Raw genomic sequence first — 17325 nt, 5'->3', positions numbered from 1 at the left:
TGGCCTCCTGTAACAAAATCCCGCCGGACAGATGTCCTCTTCTGCCGTCTAAGAATAGGACACACTTTTGGAACACATAACTTTTTACTCACGGGAAACGAGCCTCCAACCTGTGGTAGATGCGGGGAGAGGCTGACCGTCCTCCACGTTCTACTGGAGTGTCGGGAAGCCGAATCTGAAAGAAGGAAACATTTTCTCTAGCATACCGGCAGCACATCCCCCTTCATCCTGTTATGTTACTTGGTCCAGAACCACTCTTTGACACCAATGCAGTCTTAAGTTACCTGAAAGATGTTGTATTGCATGTTGTTAGCCCCACATGTTCGTAGCGTCTCCTCTCTTCAGAGGATGGCGCTGTGATAGTTCTCTCGTATAGCACGTGCCTCTAGGCCCTTATGTTTCAAGGGCTCCGGCGAGGCAACAGTGCTCCAGCTATTTTTACCATCTCATATATTTTCAATTCTATGTCATTCTTTTACGATGGATTTTAATGTTCATAGTATTCGTCATTAGTCATCGCCATAATTTTATATCACGTAGATTTTATGCACTTTACAGCAACTATTTTTAGGCCACTTTACAGCCAAGCCACATCTCCATAATACATCGTCAACATCACCACTTGTCATGGCGCTCTTTGGCCACACCTGGCCCTTGCGCCATTAAACACCACATATCATCATCATCACTACAATCTACAGATATAGAAGGCGCGTGAAGACAAGAACTGCCATGTTGGTATATGTGAAAATCTTCGTTAAGTCTAATGGGCACGTTGCTCTTTGTAGCATTCCAAAAACACGCAGTCTTCAAGATATCTCTCACAACCACATTTTTTACAATGTTCTGCCAAATGACTGGCAGCTGAGCCCATTGCAATCAATGACTGCAATATGTTGCAACAAACTACTGAAGTGGCACAAGCATATTGGGAGAAAATGCACACAGAGTCGTTGGCAAGGCACCCACCAAGGTGGCAAGATGAACAAGGTGTACATTGATGAAAATCTGCTGGGAATCAAGCGCACTGGGTCAAGTACACTGAGCATAGGGTCACATGTCTGGTTGACCTTTAGAGGTTTGCAAAAGAGTAAAAAGGTTAAGGGGGTGGTTTCATGGAGTGTTGGGTTGCAAAGGCTGGCTCACATTACGCCATGTCCCTGGTCCATAGGCCTGGGTGTGTATGGAGCATAGGCCTGTGTAGTTGGTCTTTTATGTGCTCTTGGTAAGCGCGATTAAACTATGGTTAAAGTAATCAGTTAATTTTTCTGATAAGGATTGTGGAAATTACAAAGTGGGAGATCTAGGTAATAAAAATTTGCCATCGTCCTTGATGTAGCAAAACACTCCAAAAGCACTCATTTCAATGTCAGCAAACATCAAGGTCGATAAAAAAAAAAGCGTGCATACTTGCACTTGGGAATAACACACTGACATGAACAAATTGCTCTATGACTGGCACCTGTGGGCTGTCACGCAGGTCTACGACACCATAGAGGAGAAAGAATAGACAAAGCCTTGAAAGCCACAGGAGAAAGTGACCAATCGTCTATGCAAGGTGATGGGTGCTCCCTCGTGCATGCAGCAGAATATTATTTGGCTCACTTGTTCATGGCAGCATGGTCTGCAGATCACAAATATTTCCTTGTCATGTTCAAAAAGTGTTGCAGTGTACCTTTATTGCTAGTTTTTTTTTCTATGTAGCTTGTGAATTTGATGGAAAATAAAAGAGAATTTTTAAGTAATAATTTGTTCTCAACTGTGCTAGAAAACATTGTAATCCATCTTTTTTTTCTTAACTTCCAGGAAACTTGGCGAAGATCCCAATGACTCAAGCTCCTGTGACTAAGCGTTCAGAGTAGCAACTCAATTTTTTTTTATCATCTGCTCTCAAAGTTATGGCTGTGCTATAGCTCAGAGTTTTGACAGCACACTCTCACACAATTTTGTATTGAGGCAAATTCGTCCGTGCATTTTCATGCATTTCGTTTCATAGGGGCCCCACAATGCCTGTAGAAAAAAAATGTGGAGTGTGTTAGGTATGAAGGAGACATTCTCGCAAATTGTTTTCAAATAAAGATTGCGCCTTTTACGAGTGGTGTTATTGAATATGAAATGCTGCCACTTCCGGGCACTCACAACACCAATGCTTCATTTCTCTGTTCCTACAGAGCTCGAAGTTTCGGTCGCACGAAACAATGCTCACCATGCTCTGCCAGTCGTTACGATAACCTTTTTTTTTTCTACATAATCATGCTCTGCAAACATTGTTCATTCACAGAAATCAGTATCAATTTTCGCCACACCAGATGGCACCACCACCATATCAAGCAGGCTGCAGAAAATATCCAGACTTGGCACACTGCAATGCAATGTCAAAATATTGAGCAGGAGAACCATAAGGAACATTCACTTTCCACTAATGATGGGGTGCAGAGCTGATCGGAGCATTAACTGATCAGTGCAATCAAGGTAGTCAAGACACATTTAGAGTATTTGAAAGAAAAGAAAAAGCAGGTAAGAGATAAAACCAGGGTCACTGCTGGCACAGATAACTTCAAGAGATAGGCAAAATGCGAGACTGCAGCAGATATAGTAAATCTTGATAACCTGAAGCAAGCTAGGTGACTGCCTATTCGTCATCACTTCACTTCAGAGGCGATTTCGTTAGAAATCGACTGTATTGATCAGATGGAGTTATTGCATATAGTCCCAAAGTAAGCAGAGTTGCGAATTTGTTTTCTGTCTGCCAGTTGCAATTCTGTTCATAGAGTGCAGTCAAATGGTTCAAGAAGCAACCATGTGCTCCGGAGAAGTTGCCACTAAGCAACAGCTAAACAACACTAGGTATAGCAGTGCCACCTCCAGGCCATGTTGCAGCTCTTGTCTGGTGACCAACACCTAAGCAACTGCTTTCAAAATTGCCGTTTTCACTTCCTTCTGTCTTTCTTTGATGGTAGAGAACAGTTGTGTTAAGATGAAGACTTAGCTCCAGGCCAGCTCTGACATGAGGCCAATTTCTAAAGGAAAATGTAAATGTAGAAGAAAAAGCAGATGGCAAAAATTCAGAACTATATCATCATACCCTGGTTATCAACCATTTTGCAAAAGTGTTAACTTGTACAGAATCAGTAAACCATACCTGGAGTACATTGTTTGTAGGCGTACTAGAGGCTTGGTGTACCAGAAGTTGTTGCAAAAGTGACGGCTGAAGGAAGTGGAGATAATATAAGAGTAATTGTTCACTCGCACTACCATAGTATTGAGTGCAAGAGTTAATTATGCCAGAAGTGATATCCATGTAACATAGTGAGATGGGCACAACACAAAAGGATGTGTGGAGCATGTCTATTTATTCAGAAATAGGTAAGGGCACAGTAAAACGTCGATATAACATACTTCAATATAACGAAATTCTTGATATAACGAAGTATTTAACTTCATTCCCCTTCATAACCTCTTGTCCATAGAATGTTGTGTAATTAGAACGTCAGTATAACAAAGTATGTTTGTAAGCAATTCCAGTATAACGAAATTTCGCTTTCGCAGCAAAGGAATGCCGAGACAGTAAATTTAAGCTTCCGTGGATGCAGATGGTCAAATGATTGAACTACAAAACGCACCTCCCAAATCGTGCGCGGCATGACAAGAGCGACCGCCGAAGTGAAACTGCATCATGTTCTGTATAAAGTCCCAGTGCAATAAAATTCTATCACACCCTGCGCATCTGGCGCTTTAGGGGCGAGTGAAATTCTGCGAGGGTAAGAAAGATGGCGGCTTCACACACAAGTGTTGCCTCCCTCCATGAGCAAAGGAACAGGGGGGAGGGGAGCGAGCTCGGGGTAATACATATACTGTATACTATATACTTTATATACTGTATAACACAAGTAATATTTGTGTGTGCTGCATTTGCACGCTAACATTGCACCTGTTAGTGTTTTTCTGGAACTGGGTTCTAGCCTGCATTGTGCACATCTCTGCCTCAAATCTAAACGCACAGCCAAGCTTAACATGGCACACGTACACAAACAATGCTGCGGCATTGTATGCATGTGTTTGTGCATGTGTGCATGCACATTTGTGTGGGTGCGTATCCGTTTTCCCATCTACTAGGGTAGTAACGATCAAAGTGAAAGAAAATATCTCATTCAAGGAGGCACGCAGGCGGGTAGCATACCTGCCAAAGAAAAGCTTTGCCGAAGTGGCGCGTCAGGGGGCAGCGTCACAACGGCCTCCGCCGGCTGTGCGACCCACAAGCAGTGAGTCGACAGCTACGCCATCTGCCCCCGCGGCGGTCGCAGCTAGCGCTGCCCCGTCAACCCAGAATGAGGGATCATCGACCCCGAAGGTTGGCACAGCCGAGGCTGCCCCGGGCTCCCCGGCCCCTTCCAGCGCTGGCAACAGCCGGCGCAGCCAAATCCCTCAGGGAGCCCCATCGACCTCCGGGCTGGTGGGCGCAGGGGTCTTGCCTTCCGAGGCGGGACTCACCCGGAAATCTTCTCGCTCTCAAGAGCACGTGTCCGGCGCCTCAATAGAGGCAATGGACACTACACCTGTCCTGAAGGCGCACCAAACGCCTAAGGAGCGGCGGGGCTCCCTCGAACGCTTCAAAAAGGGCAAAACCCCGATTACAGGGCCTCGAAAGGGCTCTGTAATCTAAGGTATAACTTCCATTTCCATACACACAGCACCAAGTTAACTTCACTATGGACACGCTGATTATGCAGTGGAACGTCAGAGGTCTCCTCAGAAACCTTGATGATGTTCAAGAACTTCTCTACGAACTCACTCCAAAAGTGCTGTGTGTACAGGAAACCCATCTGAAATCTAAACACACTAACTTTCTTCGTCATTATGTTATTTTTTGAAAAGATCGTGATGATGCCATCGCATCATCTGGCGGTGTAATCATTATACTCGATAAAGGTATAGCGTGTCAACATCTACAACTACAAACGCCCCTAGAGGCAGTGGCCGTTCGAGCCATACTTCTAAACAAACTTATTACCGTCTGCTCTCTGTATATACCCCCGCACTATCAGCTCCATAAACATGAATTTTATGCATTAATAGATCAATTACCCCAACCCTATTTGGTTCTAGGAGATTTCAATGCATACAGCAACCTATGGGGTGACTCTCATTGCGATGTGCGAGGTCGGATGATTGAACAGTTTCTCTTTTCATCTGGTGCATGCCTTTTGAATAGGAAGGCACCTACATATTATAATACTGCACATAAGACCTATTCCTCTATAGACCTCAGTATTGCATCACCCACCCTTTTACCTGATCTTAAATGGAACGTTATTAGAAATCCATACGGGAGCGACCATTTCCCGATCGTTCTATCTACACCGAAGACGAATGAATGTCCCCCACAATTTCCTCGGTGGAAAACTGATTCAGCCGACTGGGAACAGTTCCGAAAAATTACTCTCATATCGTGGGCTGACGTTTCTGCTCTAAGCCTGGAAGCCGCGGTTGAATACTTCACCTTTTTTCTGATTGATGCCGCGACCAAATGTATCCCAGAAACAAAGGGATCATCTAAGAAGCGCCGTGTTCCATGGTGGAATGAGGAATGTCGTAACGCGCGTAAAAAGCAGAACAAAGCATGGGGGCTGCTCCGCGATTCTCCGACTGCAGAAAACCTTGTTAATTTCAAGCATGTCAAATCTCAGGGAAGGAGAACGCGCCGACAAGCTAGAAGAGAGAGTTGGCAAAATTATATATCAGGAATTAACTCTTACACGGATGAGACAAAGGTCTGGAATAGAGTGCACAGAATAAAAGGTCGACAACCTTACTCGCTACCCTTAGTAAATACACAGGGAGATAGTATGGAAGACCAGGCGAACTTTCTAGGCGCACACTTTGAACGCATATCCAGTTCGTCGCACTATTCGGACACATTTCAAAAACATAAATCACGAATAGAACGGCAGCCATTAGTAGGAAAAACTGCAAAATGTGAGGTATATAATAGACCATTTGGCATAGCAGAGCTTCAAGCAGCACTAAACGGCTGCAACAAATCTGCCCCAGGCTCTGACCGCATAATATATGAAATGTTAAAGCACTTGCCATCTGAAACACAAAAAACCCTTCTTTTTCTTTACAATGGTATATGGTCTTCCGGCCAGATTCCCTCTGTTTGGAAAGAGGCCATTATAATTCCCATTTTGAAACAGGGTAAGGACCCTTCTTTGCCAAATAGTTATAGACCGATAGCGTTGACAAGCTGCCTATGCAAACTCTTTGAAAAGATGGTGAATAAACGCTTGCTCCACTATCTTGAAACCCACAAAACATTAGACCCATACCAATGCGGTTTCAGGGAAGGTAGGTCGACGACAGACCAGCTTGTCCGCATGGAAACGTACAGTCGCGGTCAAAAATACGCGGCCCACGGCTCCAGTCGGCGGAGCGGCCGCGAGCCGCACCGCGGCGCTCGCGTCGGCGCTGCGAGAGTTTGCGCTCTGACGACAGGTATCTCCCTACGTATCGTCCGTATCCGTTACGTATCCGCCCGTTACGTATCGTCCGTTACGTATCCGCCCGAGAGCGAGGGAGATACCTGTCGTCAGAGCGCAAACTCTCGCAGCGCCGACGCGAGCGCCGCGGTGCGGCTCGCGGCCGCTCCGCCGACTGGAGCCGTGGGCCGCGTATTTTTGACCGCGACTGTACATCCGTGAAGCCTTTATCCACAAACAGCTTGTCGTATCTGTATTCCTTGATATGGAAAAGGCGTATGACACTACGTGGCGCTTTGGGATCCTTCGGGATCTTTCTGGAATGGGTATACGTGGCAACCTGCTGACCATTATTGAAAGCTACCTGTCTGACAGAACGTTTCGTGTTAGAGTTGGCAATGTGCAGTCACGATCATTCGTACAGGAGACAGGTGTACCGCAGGGTGGAGTGCTGAGCTGTACACTCTTTATTGTGAAAATGAACTCCTTACATACCATCATACCACGCACACTCTTTTACTCGGTTTATGTAGACGATGTACAGATAGCTTTTAGATCATGCAATCTTAGCATCTGCGAGAGACAGTTACAGCTTGGCCTAAACAAACTCTCCAAGTGGTCAGAAGAAAATGGTTTTAAATTTAACCCTCAAAAAAGTACATGTGTTCTCAAACAAGAGAGGCATTTCACCGGAACCAGCCATTGACCTTAACGGAGAACGACTATCGGTCAGTCTTGAACATAAATTTTTAGGTATTATTTTGGACACAAAACTTAATTTCATTCCCCACTTAAAATATCTTAAAGCCAAGTGCCTAAAGACTATGAACCTGCTGAAGCTGCTTTCTCGAACAAGCTGGGGAAGTGACAGGAGGTGTTTGCTTAGCCTGTATAAAAGCCTTGTACGATCACGCCTCGACTACGGAGCCGTGGTGTACCAATCCGCATCGGACAGTGCTCTCAAAATTCTCGACCCGGTCCACAATCTAGGTATACGGCTGGCAACAGGCGCATTTAGGACAAGCCCTGTGGAAAGTCTGTATGTCGAAGCGAACGAATGGTCCCTACACCTACGCAGAACATACCTAAGCTTTTGCTACTTTTTAAAATGTAAATCGAATGACGAACATCCGTGTTATTCAACTGTACTTGACTTATCTTCTGCAAGACTTTACCGTAACCGCCCGTCTGTTCGAGCTCCTCTATCTGTGCGCTTAGAACAACTGGCTAATGAAACCGGTATTCAACATCAAGAAACAGTCCTAATGACTCCCACTAACCTTGCACCACCTTGGGAATGGCAGTCTATCCAGTGCGATATGTCTTTCGTCGCAATAACAAAACATGCGCCTGAGGTGCATATACATTCACACTTCCTCGAACTCCAGGCGAAGTACTCCTGCGCAGAGTTTTATACAGACGCTTCAAAGTCTACTTATGGTGTAGCTTATGCAGCGCTGGGACCTTCGTTTTCAACGTTCGGTGCATTAAATCCAAACACCAGCATTTTCACAGCGGAGGCATACGCGATCCTCTCTGCTGTGAAACATATCAAACAAACAGGTATAAGAAAGGCTGTCATATTCACAGACTCATTAAGCGTTGTTAGCTGCATATCAAGTATACGAAAACACAAAAACTCCATCCTTAATGAAGTCTATAACCTTCTATGTTCAGCGTACCTGTCTAACCAAATGATTGTTCTTTGTTGGGTGCCTGGCCATAGAGGCCTAGAGGGCAACGTAGCTGCTGACGAAAGGGCTACATCCGTACCTTTTTGTGATGCAAACATTAATATACCTGTACCCTACACAGACCTTAAACCATTTTTACAGCATAAACTACGGAAATATTGGCAACGGCAATGGGACACTCAGGTACCCAACAAACTGCACCTAATCAAACCGAAAATAGGAAACTGGATCTCTGAGAAAACAACCAGACATAAGGAAGTACTGCTCTGTAGGTTAAGAATTGGGCATACCTATAGCACTCACTCATACATTCTAACTGGAACTAACCCTCCGACATGCACTAGGTGTGGAAGTAGACTTACAGTCCTTCATGTTCTCGTTCAGTGCCCATTATTAGAAGAGGAGAGAAAAAAGTTCTTCCCTTCCTTATACCGTCATAATATACCTCTGCACCCAGTTTTCTTTTTAGGCAACGACCCTCTAATTAATTTTAAATCAGTACTCAAGTTCTTAGAAGAAACTAATACCATAGAAATCATTTGGCCAGGCTATTTGTAGCACAGCCTCTGCTGAGAGGCTGTAGCTGCAATGAAATCACTTACAGAGCACATGCCTCGCAGCCCTTGCACTGAAGGGCTCTGCAGAGGCACTGGTGCTGCTATAAATTAACATCTTTTAGTATCTTATCGTTCTCAACGTACTTTTACAACCGTAGGACTCACTTCTCATTGACATTATTTTAATTGATACATATTTTACAGCATTTACAGCGAATATTTTAGGCCAATATACAGCCACTCGATAACCGCCATATTCATCGATACTCATTGCCATTCTTCACCAAATGTCATGGCGCTCTTTGGCCATTTCTGGCCCTTGCGCCAAGAAACAATATTCATCAATCAATCAATCACTCGCATCTACGGAAACATGGATGCATTTAATCAGTCAGCTTTGGCACGAGTCACCCAATTGTGGAATTCTCTTCCTGAGAGCACTCTCACGCAGACGGATAGATGCAGTTTCTGTCATCAAAAAGCGTCGTACTTTACGCCTTGTTCTGTATACCTGTGTAACGTGACGCAGGTTTTCTTCTCCTCTTTCATGCCTTAAGCTACACTTTTTATCACGTGCGCGAGCAGTGTGCATACTAAATCTGTCAGATGTTGTGTACGCTACCCCTAAATTTGATTTCTGCTTGTCTCAGCATTGTTAGTATTGTTTATTTTTTCTGCTTTTCATGCTTTACACTACACTTTTTTTACACGATGCTTGATTATGTGTGCGAGCAATGTGCGTGATATAACTTATCCGATGTTTGTTTACTACCGCAGCTCTGCATTTGTAACCCTGTTTTGCAGCGATTATTTCTACTCATGTTTGCCCGGGCGGCTGCGTCAGCAGGCGCTTGGTGCGCTGCGACTCCGCGTACCCTAGCACACGATGGTTGGACCATCCCGCGTGTACCCGTGCGCGGCTTAGCCGTGTCCGGGGAAAGGGGGATCCTGGGGGTTGAGCCGATGCTGGGTGTTCGGGCCTTTAAGGCCCCCCCAGCGGAGGCAACACACCCCTTTAGCCTCTGCTTCACGTAGATGGCACCCCCGGATTGACTCACCCGGGGGAAATCGGTAGTTGCCTTTTCCTATCCTCCTCTCCAATCTTCGTCTTTCTCTCTAGCTTTTACATCTTTCCTAGCTCCTACTCATTTCTTTATTACTTCCGATCTTCCTGGCAGCAAGGGTTAACATTGTGTGAATAGCCAAGCTATGTTGTATTATATGTGGTTATAGTGGTAGCGTATAGCTGGCCTTTGTAGGCCCTGTTCTTACAGGCCCTGCAGCATCCCCTTGTTGGGCTCCATGGTGGGTGGCTGCTGAAAAATACGCTCTCACTTATGACTAGTTCCTTCCCTACACTACCTGATCGCTCCCTAAAGAGGGGGTGCACCGAAGAAATCTTTGAATTTTTTGGACGCCAAAAACAAGCTTTCCCGCGATTTCATGTCATCCATTCTGACAAACAAGAAAAACAAGCACGAACAATCTCACCTTTTGTTGTTTCGAAATCCCTTACTCAGGCACTTGGACCAGGCTATAAAGCATCAAAGATGGCTAACGGTGACCTCATTTTGGAACTCCGCGACAAAAACCAACACGAGAAACTGCCTAACCTTGTATCATTTGGAGATGTCCCAGTAACAGTGACCCCGCACCGCACGGTGAACACCACCCGTGGTGTAGTTTCAGATGATGATCTGATGGAGCTTACGGACGTTGAACTATTAGAAGGCTGGAGCGATCAAAACGTAATCAATGTTAAGAGAATTCTGTTAAGGCGCGATGGAAAAGCGATCAAAACAAAACATCTAATTCTTACCTTTGGTTCAAGTGTGCTCCCTGAGAGTATTGAGACAGGATATGTGAAGATCCGGGTCAGACCATATGTCCCAAACTCTCTGAGATGTCTTAAATGCCAGCGATTTGGCCACAGCTCACCGAACTGCCACGGCCGCCAAACTTGTGCAAAATGCAGTGCTCATGAGCACTCCGCTGACTCGTGTGAAAACACTCTCCGCTGCGTGAACTGTGACGGTGAGCACGCCGTATACTCGCGGTCGTGCCCATCCTGGAAAAAAGAAAAAGAAATTGTAACGATCAAAATAAAGGAGAATATATCATTCAAGGAGGCACGCAGGCGGGCTTCATACCTGCCCAGGAAACCTTTGCCGAAGTGACGCGTCAGGGGGCAGTGACACAACGGCTTCCGGCGGCTGTCCGACCCTCAAGCAGTGAGTCGGCAGTTACGCCATCTGCCTCCGCGGCGGTTGCAGCTAGCGCGGCTCCGACCAACCCAGCAGAAGGGACCATCGACCCCAAAGGTTGGCGCAGCTAAGGCTGCCCCAAGATTCCCGGCCCCTTCCAGCGCTGGCAAGAGCCGGCACAGCCAAATCCCTCAGGGAGCCCCATCGACCTCCGGGCTGGTGGGCGCAGAGGTCTTGCCTTCCGAGGCAGGGCTCTCTCGGAAAACTTCTCGCTCGCAAGAGCGCGTGTCCGGCGCCTCACAAGAGGCAATGGACACTACACCTATCCTCCAGGCGCACCAAGCGCCTAAGGAGCGGCGAGGCTCCCTCGAACGTTCCAGAAAAGGCAAAACCCCGGTTACAGGGCCTTGAAAGAGCTCTGTAATCTAATCTCTGTAATTACTACTTCTGTTTCTGTACACACAGCACCTCTTTACTTCCAATATGCATACACAAATTATTCAATGGAACGTCAGAGGTCTTCTTAGAAACCTTGATGGTGTGCAAGAACTCATCCACAAACACAATCCAAAAGTGCTGTATTTACAGGAAACACACCTAAAATCAAAATACAGAAACTTTCTCCGACAGTATATAACTTTTTGCAAAGATCGCGATAATGCTGTCGCATCATCGCGTGGTGTTGCCATTGTTATCCATAAAACATTGCGTGTCAACTTTTACAGCTACAAACTCCTCTTGAAGCAGTGGCGGTTCGAGCTGTTCTCCTAAACAAACTCCTCACCATTAGCTCGCTTTACATACCCCCACATTACCAATTAAACAAACATGAATTTCAGTCCTTTATGGATCAATTGCCAGAACCTTATGTTGTTCTGGGTGATTTAAATGCGCACAGCTGCCTGTGGGGCGACTCTCGTATAGATGCGCGAGGTCGTCTTGTTGAACAGTTCCTTTTTTTCTTTTGGTGCATGCCTTCTGGATAAGAAGGAACCCACATATCACTGTCTTGCAAGCAGAACCTTTTCTTCAATTGATCTCAGCATAGTTCCCCGTCTATACTGCCTGAACTCGAATGGGAAGTTCCGAACAATCCTTACGGGAGCGACACTTCCCCATACTGCTAAGAACATAAAGAGAAAGCGAATATCCACCACAGGCTCCTAAGTGGAAAATCGATACAGCCGACTGGGAGAAATTCCGAACTCTCACATGTATCTCATGGAATGACATGTCTTCTTTAAGAATTGATGCTGCTGTGCAGTATTTTACAGCCTTCATTATAGATGCTGCATCTAAATGCATATCTGAAGTAAGTGGCTTGGCATGCAGATGGCGTGTGCCGTGGTAGAACGACGAATGTAGGATCGCTCGTAAGAAACAGAACAAACCGTGGGGGTTGCTACGCGCTTCTCCCACTGCAGAGAATCTTATCAACTTGAAGAAAGTAAAGTCCTAAGGCAGGAGAACCCACCGAAGGGCCAGAAGAGAAAGTTGGCAGAGGTTTTATCGAGTACTAACTCGTTTACAGATGAGGCCGAAGTCTTGTACAGGGTTAATAGGATTAGAGGGCGACAAACATATTCACTCCCTTTGGTAAATACACAGCAAGATCAGACACACTCACTTCGGGAGCACTCTGAGAGCGTGTTAAGTTCAAACCATTATTCGCAATCCTTTGTGAAATATAAACAAATAGAAGAATGTAAGCCACTCATAAGAAAATGTTGACAGAATGAACCATACAACTGTCCTTTTAGTATTGCCGAGTTGAGAGCTGCCTTGAGCGCATGCAAGAGCTCTGCACCGGGATCTGACAGAATCATGTATGAAATGATCAAAAACTTACACAATGACACCCTAGTTACACTACTCACAATTTTCAACACCATTTGGGCTGTAGCATACCTTCCAACTGCATGGAAAGAAGCCATTGTGGTCCCTGTTTTGAAACAAGGCAAAGATCCTTCCTCAGTGGCAAGTTACCGCCCGATAGCCCTCACAAGTTGCCTTTGTAAGGTATTTGAAAAAAATGATTAATCGGTGACTTATTTATTTCCTTGAACTGAGCAAAATTTTTGATCCCTATCAGTGTGGCTTCAGAGAAGGGCGCTCCACAACTGATCATCTTGTACGTATAGAAGGAAATATCCCGGACGCATTTGTAACAAACAGTTTTTGTTATCCATACTCCTCGATATGGAGAAGGCGTACGACACAGCGTGGCGTTACGGAATCTTAAGAGACTTGTCAGAAATGGGCATCCTTGGTAATATGCTAAACCTAATAGAAAGCTATCTGTCCAATCGTACCTTCAGTGTAAAAGTCGGCAGTGTACTGTCACTTCCTTTTACGCAAGAAACTGGTGTACCCCAGGAAGGCGTGCTCAGCTGCACTCTCTTTATCGTTAAGATGAACACATTACGTGCTTCACTGCCACCGGCCATTTTTTATTCCGTATACGTAGACGATATACAAATAGGCTTCAAATCCTGCAACCTCACAGTATGCGAAAGATAGGTACAGCAGGGCTTAAACAAGGTGTCCGAATGGGCAGACGAAAATGGATTTAAAGTCAACCCCCACAAAAGTTCTCGTGGTCTCTTCACAAGAAAGAGAGGCCTGGTCCCAGATCCTTGCGTAGAACTGGGCGGACAACAAATTCCTGTCAACAAAGAGCACAAATTTCTAGGTGTTACACTTGACTCCAGGCTTACTTTCATTCCTCACATAAAATATCTTAAAGCAATATGTCTTAGAACAATGAACTTACTTAAAATCCTATCCCACACAACGTGGGGTAGCGACAGACCGTGTTTATTGAATATTTACAGGACCCTAGTTCGATCACGACTGAACTACGGTGCCGTGGTTCATCACTCTGCCGCTCCGAGCGCGCGAAAGATGTTAGGCCCCGTCCACCACCTGGGTATCCGCCTGGCCACTGGCGCCTTTAGAACAAGCCCTGTCGAAAGTCTATACGTAGAGTCACATGAGGGGTCACTCCATGTTCAGAGAACATACATCAGCTTCACCTATTTTCTCAAAGCGCGCTTTAATAAGGAACATCCGTGTTTCACAACAGTTAATGACTTGACGTGTCAAACACTTTTTCGTAATAAACCCTCTATGAGATTGCCTTTCTCATTGCGTGTAAGAGAAATCCCCATTTCTCGAACATCGCCTAATGGCTCCAGCATATCTATTACCGCCCTGGGAGTGGCAGGTGATAGACTGTGACGTATCCTTTGTAGAGGTCACAAAGCACGCTCCTGATCTCGAAATCGCTATGCACTTCATTGAACTTCAGTCGAAGTACTCCTGCAGCAAATTCTACACAGACGCGTCAAAATCACATGTTGGCGTATCTTACAGTGCTCTTGGTCCGTCTTTTTCTGAATCTGACGTGTTAAACCCACTAACAAGTATCTTCACTGCAGAAGCCTATGCAGTGCTGTCTGCAGTAAAACATATAAAGAAACTGAAACTTGACAGAGCAATCATATTCACAGACTCGTTAAGTCTTGTAAAAGCACTCATTTCTTTACAAAAGCATACGAATCCTGTCTTCAATGAACTCTACTCACTCTTATGTAACATCTACTTATCACATAGACACGTAGTAATATGCTGGGTTCCTGGCCATAGAGGAATCGAGGGAAACGTGCTTGCCGACGAGATGGCCAAATCAATAGCATCGCAGGGCATTCGTTCTGCTGTAGTCCCTGCCACAGACATGAAGCCTTTCCTAAGAAACAAACTGCGAAGCCACTGGCAACGCTTGTGGGACGCAGAAACAAGTAATAAGCTTCACCTAAATAAACCCAAGTTAGGTCTCTGGCTCCCAACTACGAACACACGAAGAACAGACGTCCTATTCACTAGACTAAGAATAGGACACACATTCGGCACTCATACTCTCTCCTTACCGGTAACGAGCCTGCAACCTGTGGTAGATGTGGCGAAAGCCTGACCGTCCTCTATGTCTTCCTGGAGTGCCGGGAAGCCGAAAGAGACAGAAGGAAACATTTCCCTTTTGCATACCGCCATTGTATTCCCCTGCATCCGGCTATGTTTCTTAGTGAAGAACCGCTTTTTAAGACCAAAGCAGTCCTCGCTTTCTTGAAAGATGTTGTGCTACATGTTACAAGCCCATTCATTTCGTAGCACATCTCTTTCCAAAGTCAATGTGGTGTTCTAAGCCCTATTCTTTTCAACCTTGCGTTTCTTGGGCTGGCCGAATCCCTACCGGAAACAGTGAGTGTCTCAATCTACGCCGACGACATCTGAATCTGGTCATCAGCGGTCACTCGTCTGTACGTTCGCGCAAGGCTACAGAAAGCAGCAACACAGGCATCTCACTATCTTCACACACAAGGCCTTACCATCTCAACACAAAAATGTGCGTTAGTCGGTTTTACACGAAAACCGATGTCTCGTTATCCAGTATGCATCAATGGCCAGCCTATCTCCTACAAGAGAAATAATCGGTTTTTGGGTGTCATTGTGGACCGGGACCTCTTTCGGAGCCCTCATGTTGCCCACTTGAAGAAGAAGCTCACATCTATTGTTCATGTCTTCAAGTTCATCGCCGGGAAAACATGGGGATCGTCAGTGGGCTCCATGCTACAGATATATCGAGCACATTTTATCGGATTGCTACGTTATAGTTCTCCCGTGCTTGCTAAAACATGCAAGTCAAATCTTCGAGAACTTCAGAGCGTGCAAGCACAGGCACTACGTGTTTGTCTAGGCCTTCCGCGGAGCGCCTCAACTGCAGGAACGATTACAGTGGCTCGAGACCATCCGATCACGACTTACATTAGCACCAACACGCTTAGGGCCCATATTCGCCATGTTTCACGCATGCAATCAAGCTCTCTTTCCTGCCTGCCAGAACGACGACCACAGGCGTCTTTTTCCAACGAGGTCAGCATCCATCGTGCCTGTCTTCCATCGGGCTTCACACCCTCAGCACGTTCAACCTCAGCTTTGTGGTGTTTAAAACAACCTCAAGTGCGTCTTACGGTTCCAGGGATAAGAAAGAAGACCGACCTGCCTACCTTGGCCCTGAAGCAAACAGCTCTGGGTTGTTTGAACACTTTCTACTTTGACCGAGTCCACATATATATGGATGGCTCTTCCACTCAGACCAGCTCCACCGGCGCAGTGGTTATACCATCACGATCAATTAGCATCCGATACAAGATTTCTCACTTGACAACATCGACCGGGTCGGAGCTTGTTGCCCTCTGAGGTGCCGTTGATTACATTAACAACCAACCCGCTAGTTGGTGGACAATATTCTACGATTCGAAGGCGGCCTTACAATGTCTTCTGTCATCTATTCGTCGCAGGTCCTGTGTACAACTAGTGTCGGAGATACGAGAAATGCACCATCGTGTGATAGCGAAAGGACACGACGTCGTGTTTCAGTGGCTGCCTGGCCATTGCGGTATCTCCGCGAACGACCTCCCTGACGAAGCTGCTAGGAAAGCACACGAAGGAGCAACCCTTGTTTCTATCCCTTTATCGCGGACCGACGCAGCCCAACACCTAAGCAAGGTAGCACACCGTATGACATTAGAGAAGTGGCACACACCTGAATTCACCCAAGAACGATTGAATTCCCTCGGCCCCTCTATGCAACTGCGGCTGTTACCAGGGCTTCTGCGAAATGAGGAAATAATGCTGTGTCGCTTACGCTTGGGCGTCGCATTCACCAATGCATATACGTTTTTGATTGGAATGACTGATAGCGCCGACTGCAATGCCTGCGGTGTCAAGGAAACTATAGAACATCTACTGTGCTACTGCCCATATTTTGAAAACGAAAGACATGACCTCTGCACAGCTCTCAATCAGCTAGGTAGAACACCGTTCACCTTGAACAACATCTTGGGACCATGGCCTCGCATATCGCAGCTACAAAAGGCCACAAAAGCTCTGCTGCGATATTTGAAAGCTACTGGATTGAGTCAGCGTCTGTGATCTGGACTGAGTGACCGAACGATATCCTCAGTAAACTTTCTCTTCTTCTTTTAATCTTTCCGTCCCCTATTCCCTTTCCCCGGAGTAGGGTAGCCAACCGGGCTCAGTCCTGGTTAACCTCCCTGCCTTTCCTTTATCATTTGCTCTCTCTCTCTCTCTTTCCAAAGGAATCGCTAGGATCATTTTTTTTTACCCAAGGGCCTCTGGCCCTTGGGTTTCAAGGGCTCTAGTGAGGCAGTAGTGCTCTAGACAATTTTAGCATCTCATGTATTTTATATATTGCATCATTCTTTCTCAATGGATTCTAATGTTCATAGTACACGTCAATAGTCATTCCCATAATTTTATTACACGCAGATTTTATGGAATTTACATCAACTCTTTTAGGCCCCTTTACAGC

At 45.8% G+C, this 17325-nt stretch overlaps 1 protein-coding gene across 6 annotated transcripts in view; it reads left to right on the top strand.

Moving 5' to 3' along the window:
* LOC126544285 (uncharacterized) overlaps positions 1-2092 on the top strand; it is a 61603-nt gene extending 59511 nt beyond the window's left edge. For 4 of the 6 annotated variants that reach the window (XM_050191547.3, XM_050191544.3, XM_050191545.3 and 1 more), the window contains one exon: positions 1807-2092. In XM_050191547.3, the coding sequence (XP_050047504.1) occupies positions 1807-1862 (56 nt within the window). In that variant the 3' untranslated portion in view covers positions 1863-2092. Of the gene's footprint in view, positions 1-1480; positions 1559-1806 lie in introns of all 6 variants that reach the window. The other 2 variants (XM_055062518.2, XM_050191546.3) reach the window with 1 other exon arrangement.
* Positions 2093-17325: the final 15233 nt, after the last annotated feature.

Source organism: Dermacentor andersoni, chromosome 10 (genome assembly GCF_023375885.2).
Source record: "Dermacentor andersoni chromosome 10, qqDerAnde1_hic_scaffold, whole genome shotgun sequence".
NCBI lineage: Eukaryota > Metazoa > Arthropoda > Arachnida > Ixodida > Ixodidae > Dermacentor > Dermacentor andersoni.
The sequence above is the reverse complement of the archived record's forward strand: the minus strand, read 5'-3'. Positions and strand labels throughout refer to the sequence as shown.